Source organism: Coffea eugenioides, chromosome 9 (assembly GCF_003713205.1).
Source record: "Coffea eugenioides isolate CCC68of chromosome 9, Ceug_1.0, whole genome shotgun sequence".
In the NCBI taxonomy this organism is placed as follows: Eukaryota; Viridiplantae; Streptophyta; class Magnoliopsida; order Gentianales; family Rubiaceae; genus Coffea; species Coffea eugenioides.
The window spans coordinates 30097740-30104806 of record NC_040043.1 but is presented as its reverse complement, the minus strand read 5'-3'; the positions used below and the strand labels follow the sequence as shown (position 1 = coordinate 30104806).

The 7067-nt window shown below is 33.9% G+C and overlaps 1 protein-coding gene across 1 annotated transcript; it reads left to right on the top strand.

Annotated features, from left to right (window-relative positions):
• On the top strand, window positions 1-746 carry LOC113782410. The gene is made up of 3 exons (XM_027328304.1): window positions 1-132; window positions 189-482; window positions 543-746. The coding sequence occupies exons 1-3, from the start codon at window positions 1-3 to the stop codon at window positions 744-746; spliced, it is 630 nt and encodes a 209-aa protein (XP_027184105.1).
• Window positions 747-7067: the final 6321 nt, after the last annotated feature.

The window sequence follows — 7067 nt, the reverse complement described above, 5'->3', positions numbered from 1 at the left end:
ATGTGTGTGTTATTATCCCTCTCCTGGTTCTGTGGTTCCTCTGGAAGGCTAGGAATCATGCACGATTTGAGGGTTCGCCTCTATCGTCGGGCCACGTCATCTCTCAAGTCTGCAGCTTCATGGAGCAGATGTGTATGGGTCGACTCTTGCAACCATAGTCGTTCAAAGGCGATACGGATTGTATATAGGCAAAGAGGGTCCCGGGGAGCAGCAAGAGGCTTTCCCGACCACAGGTGGTCACGTGGGTTAAGCCTCCACAAGGCAGATGCAAGTTGAATACGGACGCGAGTGTCTCGTCTTCAGGAGCCATTGGCGGAGGGATTCTTCGATCAGCAGAGGGGGATCTCGTATTTGCATTCTACAAGGAGTTTGGGGATCAGGATGTGCTTATGGCGGAGGCTCTGACACTATTGGAAGGGTTGATGCTTTGTCGGCAAGGGAATCACCGGACTTGCCAGATAGAGGTGGACTCCAGGGTGCTGGTTAGCTTGGTCTCGTCAGATGCCCCCTCACGTTGGCCTCTTTGTAACTCTATTCGCTAGATCAAAGCAATGGTAGCAGCCTTGGATGCCTCTATAGCCCACATTTTTCGGGAAGCGAACTCAGTAGCGGATGCACTAACGTCATCTAAACTTCCCTCAAATGCAGTTCTCGCCTCTGAGGCATCTCTGCCTCCTAGGGCCCGCACTGCCCTCCAGCTGGATAGGCTTCAAGTCCCTCATGTGCGGTTTCGCCGCCCTCGGTAGTCATAGTTTCTTGGTGGGGGATCATCCCCCTCGCTTTGTATCCTCTTCTCGAACTCTTTCTGCCAAATAAATAAAGCTTCGGTTTGATGAAAAAAAAACCCAATATATTAATAACCATAAAAAGGTGAGATTTCTTTGTAAAACTTTCAATATAATACAAATACAAACTCAACAAATCTTCACTTTTAATATATATCCAATATTGACAAATAGTATACTTGCTTTACCTTTTCTTCAAAAGTTCCAATAAACCCAACGAACCTAGATCACAAATGGCCCAATGAGTTCTAACAGGCCAAAACTAGAAGGTCCTGGGCCAAATTCACAAAAGTCCCAATGAGCCAAAATTATAAAAGTTTAAACAAATTTCCATAGGTCAAAATGCACAGAAGTGTTGTCGGATACCAATAAATAAAAATCACAAACTTAACAATCTTGCCCCATCTTTGCCTCAAACCTCAATAAGCTCCAATGAGCCAAATGGCAAACATGTTGCTCCTTCACAAAAGTCCAACTGGCCTCAATGGTCTTTTTCTTCTTGTACTCCTTGTAGTGCTAAATCAATATATCACAATCGATAGTCTGTTATTGTCATCATTGTCGCAAAATCCAGAGCCTGAAGCCTCCGTACTAGTATGTTAGTAATTGTCATACAGTCTCTTATCATCATCAACGTCCCAAAAATAGGGAAATGGGCAGGGACGGTCATCAGTTTGACCGTCCCTGAGCAGTTAATGGCCATGATTTGGTCAAAAAATTTGTGCGGTTCAGATAACAAGTTGTGCATCGATTTTCACACCGTGTGTAGGACCCGCAAAATTTTGTACTAAAGTTACACGTTGTGCAAACAAAGTTACCCTGTGTGTAACCAAAGTTACGCGCTGTTGAAAATGGCAAAAGCTGTTGGAGATAGTTGCAGGTGCAACCATCCGTGCCCCTTGTCCCAAAAATAGATACTCATACCATGATTTCTGGAATTACTCGTAGTATTTACATCTCAATCAACTAAAGCAAGTTAGTGTCGGCAGAAAATAAGGTCCTTGAGTCACGGTTTGTTGTACTTTCTCCTTTGTTAAGCGAGAAATCAACACATGTAGTCATGATTTGGCGAAATTTGTCACTAATCTTATTAATGAAACTAGGTAGAAGAATAGCTTTTCTGCGTGGACCTCTATGACTGCACAAAGTGATTATGTGGCAGTTGCCAGCTAGTATGTACATGTCTTTGTATGTATCAAAGATATTGATAACATAAATGAATGATTTTTGAAAGAAAAAAAAAAAAAGGTCTTAAGTCATAGTTTATTCCTTGTCTTGATGTAACCATTAGCAGACGTACTGGAGTGTTTTGCTCCAGAGGTCAAGGTACATCTTTTCTAGTTGTGACGCGTCACAGATGTTGCACTTTGTTTACATTATTATCATTATTATTATTTAAATTTAAATTTATATTTATTTCAATATGAATTATCATTTAAAGTTATATTTGACAAATTAAGTTGCATTTGTTAAAATTCGTCGAATTGCATGGATTTTTTCAAATTGTTATATTCTTTGACATTTTGTTATTTTGTTAATGTAACGAAAAAGATTATTTAAAACTAATTTCATCTTATTGTAAAGAAAAAGATTATTACCGCTGCTTAATGTAGTGTGCATTTTTCTGTTTCAAATTTATTTTAATTTTGTTCATATTAAAATATTTGGTAGTGTTTGACTTTATGTTCATATATGTTTGTTATCAATTCTATTTTAATTCATTTATACCTTAATATGCATTTTTTATTACAAATAATTTTTTCCTTTCTTATTCAAACGAATGCATTAACGTCTAAATGACAAAAATATGTGTATCTCTGTTGTATTTCATTAAAATGCTCTTTGTTGTTGCTTTCATGGTACCTGTTAGATTTGCATTTTTTTATTTTTTATGTTGTCAGATTATTAAATTATTCAATAAATATTATTTATTATAAGTTCTAACTTGGAGAGAAAAATGTTTTTTCAAGCTTATTGCATTATTAGGTTATTCAACAAGCCAGTTTACAGATTGCTTGGTTCTCCTATTTTTCCTTTGCTTTGCTTGTAATAAGTCATAAGTCAAATAATGCAATCATTTTTCAACTACTCAACTTTTTCTCAATTACCTAACCAGATTTGATACTTATATTTTTCTTCAAAGTTGGGTTGTCCTTCACAAGAAAATCAACCTTTTGATGAATTATCAATTATATTTCATCTATTTATAAACATTAGATTAAAAAACAAAATACTAGCTTGGTTTAGAAAACTAATATTCAGTTGCGTATCAAGTTTGTAAACTAAGCTATTACTTTGTAAACTAAGCTAACAATGTGTCTCCGCCCTTAGTAAACTAGCTTAGTTTACATATTGGGTTGTCCTTGGCACTTCGGGTGAGATACTTCATTAGAAAACTTGATACGTAACTGAATATTACCATTTGTCAATAATGCCTTGGTTTAATATTATAATAATATAGGTTGAGCTCCAAGAATTAGATGTCTTGCGTTCATGTCTTTATAATTGTTAATTTATTTAACTAAATCCTAGTATTTATCCCATTATTTGTGAATTATTAGCAACTAGGGGCGTTCATCGACTGGTAATTGGAAATTTAGTGAAAAAAATTTTGCTGAATCAGGAGTCAATTTTTTAAGACCAATATCTAATTACCATTCAAACTTTAGTTTGGTAAATTGGATCAAAGAACTAGTAATTCGGTAATATCCAAAATCCGAAATGTCAATAGTGAGTAAAAATATTTTAATTTTCTCTAAAAAATTATTTTAACAAAATAATATCTTATATATTTTTTCAACAAAATTCGATCAACTGAACTCAAACAAATATGATATGGAAAAAAAGGGGTTCATAATCCTAATTCCTAACTCATAATCTTAATTGTTAAATAACATTGAATTAAACAAGAACTTTAAATTTAATTGTGAAGCTAAACTCCAACATGTCAATTTTGATCAAATTTGACTTCAAAATAGAGCTATAGTTAAGTTAGCTAATTAGTAATCACTAATTAGTATTAGTAATAGGATAAAGTTTTGCTCTTATATTTAGTACGTGTGTGTATATATATATATATAGAATTATATATAGAAATTTTTTTATAATTCAACTGATAATCGGTAACTCAGTAATGTATTTTTAATATCTATTTCCAAACCATTTTATCGAAGTTTATATCTTGGTTTTTCCGAATTCGATTTTACCAAAATCCAATCTAGTTTGGATTGGCCAATTTTTCGATTTTTTCCAAAATATGAATACCCGTATTAGAACAATGTTGTTTAGGTTCGATTCGAGTGTATTGATCATACCTTTATAGATAATGTGTAATCATATTAAGAAAGCAAGTAAACTTGTTCAAGAAAACGGTATGAATGCTTGATCAAATACGTCCATATTTATTAGAATGTTAATAAAATTACTTGTGTAACTAATATAATTAGACCAAGTATTTTTAATCCCACTGCATATTTCAACATTTATCTGTCTTCTTAATTCCAATTTAGCTCTTAGTTAGTCCTCCCTATTTCTATTTCACAAGGATACATTAATACAAAGAAATGAAAGCACTTTTCTTAGTGTGGCTACAATCCTTTTGTTAATGCTTCTTTCGAACTAGACAAGGAAGATACATCTTGTTTTTGATAAAGAACTCAAGGATCTATTTGCGTAGATGATCACAGAAAGATTGTTTTAAGAGTGTAAATGATCCAAGTATCAAGCTCAAATCGAGCTCAAGTGTAATTTACATCATGCTTAAGAGATTTGCAAAAGAATTTTATTGTTATCAAACTAGTATATTTTATAAGGTAGATCAAGTTTTTTTTTTTAATGGCAAATCTCGTATATGGGGAGGAATGCCAGCCTTTTATTTTGTTAACAAATAGAAAGATCTAAATAAAGCATAGAGTTTGAGGAGGAAAGGGGCCAAACCTAACCTCATATAAAAGGCAGCAAATGTAAAGGAGTAGTGGAGTACTACTCCCTTATATCCATGCTGTTAAAACTAATTACATTAACTTCTATGAAAAGATGGAAATCCTATCCTATCGAGCTTTAAATCACCACGAACTAGACTAGGCAAATTAGCAAACGAAGTATAAATGGAATCCCCATTAGAAAGAGCAGCAACATTAGACAACCGTTCAACAAGGCGATTAGCTGCTCTATAACAATGGGTAATTCGATAAAATAGCGCTGAAATTGCCTAAGATCAAACAAATCTCGTTCTAGATTCTACAGAAAAGTATACAAACCATTAAGGATATTCACTAAATCCAAACCATTAAAAATATTCACTAAACCAAAGAATCAGACTCCAAATATAGACATTAGAAACCCCTAGAAACACAAGCCTTCACTCCAAATAGCAATGCCTAATTATGACTCAGCCAAATGATATGAAAGGGCCATCAAAAAATGCCCCTGGCTATCACGCAAAATGCCACCTCCCCAACGAAAACCAGGATGACCCTTTGAACATACATTAGTGTTGAGTTTGCAAACGGACAAAGATGGAGGAAACCGTTTAAGTTCTGAAGCAAACGCCTCCAGAGTTCAAGAAAATTATAGAGTAACCATCACTTGAGGATCCACACAATTAGTACTGTTATGATATGATTTGTTGTTTCATATACTGTATAGTGGTGTGACTGGAAATCGGAGGCATCCCAGATCTTAACTATTGAAGAATTTTAAGTAGAATATTTCTGAAGTTTTCAATATGAATTAGGTGTATAATCAATGAGATGAGACCAAAAAAAAAAAAAAAAAGGAGACCCAGCAGAAATTGACATCTTTATTCCATTAGCGCAAAAAATAAATAAATAAAAACGTGCTGAAAATTCTGTTCTAATTCTGCATGATTGAAGTCTATCCATTAGTGCTAATAAGTGCTTAATTTACGTGCTTTATCGTGGTGAATTATATGCATTTTAGTGTGCTTTTGCGTCATGAATTATATGCATTTTTAGTTGAATTTTGCATTTTATGGTGAAGTGATAAAAATTGCATTTTTATGAATTAAGTTTGAAAGTTTCATGTTTTCGTAGGTTTTAATAATTCAATCATCAATTGGAATGAAATGAGAAAATACTTGCATAATCCTTGATAATTTGAAGTGATTTCAACTAAACATGAAGTGCAAAATGATCAAAGTATGAAATGCTCAAAGGAAGAAAAGTATTGGCAGCCTTGACATATTTTGGTATTTTGGCTATAGTTTGAACTACACCTATTAGATTGAAATGATTCTCATGAGACAATGAAGTCCAATTTACACATTTTGAGGATCAAAAGGCTGAAATGCATACATGCATTTTTGTTGTGACAATCTGGAATAGTCTTTTGACTAGTGTGGAGTATTTTGATCATAACTTAACACCTAAACCTCCAAATGACTTGATTCTTCAGTTGTTGCAAAGCTAACTCAATAAAATGCAACTTTCATGTTTTTTTCTACAAGAGCTAATTTGGCCATCTTCATGGAGATATTTTTACATCAAAGCAGGGCAGAAGAATATCTGGCCCAAAATTCGGTCCCAGATTATAGGTCGGATTCAAGGCAGAATGCAACTTTTCCAAGATCAAAACAGAGCACCAATCCGGTCATGAACAGTAAACTGATCTAGTGCCAGATTGTGGGCTGGATTATAGTCAGAGAGTGCAGTTGCAGCTTACTCAACTTGTTCAACTTGCTCAAACTTGCTCACCTTTTCATGGAAATTCAAGGGATGTTTTTGCTACTGAAATGAAGGCTCTAGACCATCAATTGAACTCCTTTCTCTCTCTATAAACATTGTTGAAGGAAGAAACAAGGGAGCTTGGAGAGTAGAGAACTTTATCATAGAAATGTAGCTCTCATATTCTCTTAGTTTAGGTTAGTGTAGGAGCAGTTTAGAGCAGTTAGTTTATCCTTTCTTGTTTAAAACTGAACCATGATGAAGTTGGAGGATGAAGAAAGTAAGGAGGGAGCTCTTGTGACAAGGGCTTTTCTTCCTTTACACCTCTTTATCTTTCATAATTCATTCTAAGTTTTGGTGTTATACAAGTTTGAATTTTGTGATCATTATGTATTTCTAAAATTTATATCTAGAGTTATGAATGAACATTTTATGTCTTGATTGTGAATTTTGTTTGGTTAATTAATGCTATTATTTTGAACAAGTTATTTAGCATTTTTTTTATCCAATCTTTATTAACTGGCGATTAACTATTCTATTTTTAAGATGTTATGTTTGTAATGAGAATTGGGATTTAATACTAATTCAAAGAAGTACT

Bases quoted from the DNA above. Each gene is read 5' to 3' on its own strand.
- LOC113782410 (XM_027328304.1), top strand. From the start codon at position 1: ATGTGTGTGTTATTATCCCTCTCCTGGTTCTGTGGTTCCTCTGGAAGG. The intron at 133-188 runs GTATGGGTCGAC...GATTGTATATAG, and splicing joins CAGCTTCATGGAGCAGATGT to GCAAAGAGGGTCCCGGGGAG. The intron at 483-542 runs GTTAGCTTGGTC...TCTATTCGCTAG, and splicing joins AGGTGGACTCCAGGGTGCTG to ATCAAAGCAATGGTAGCAGC.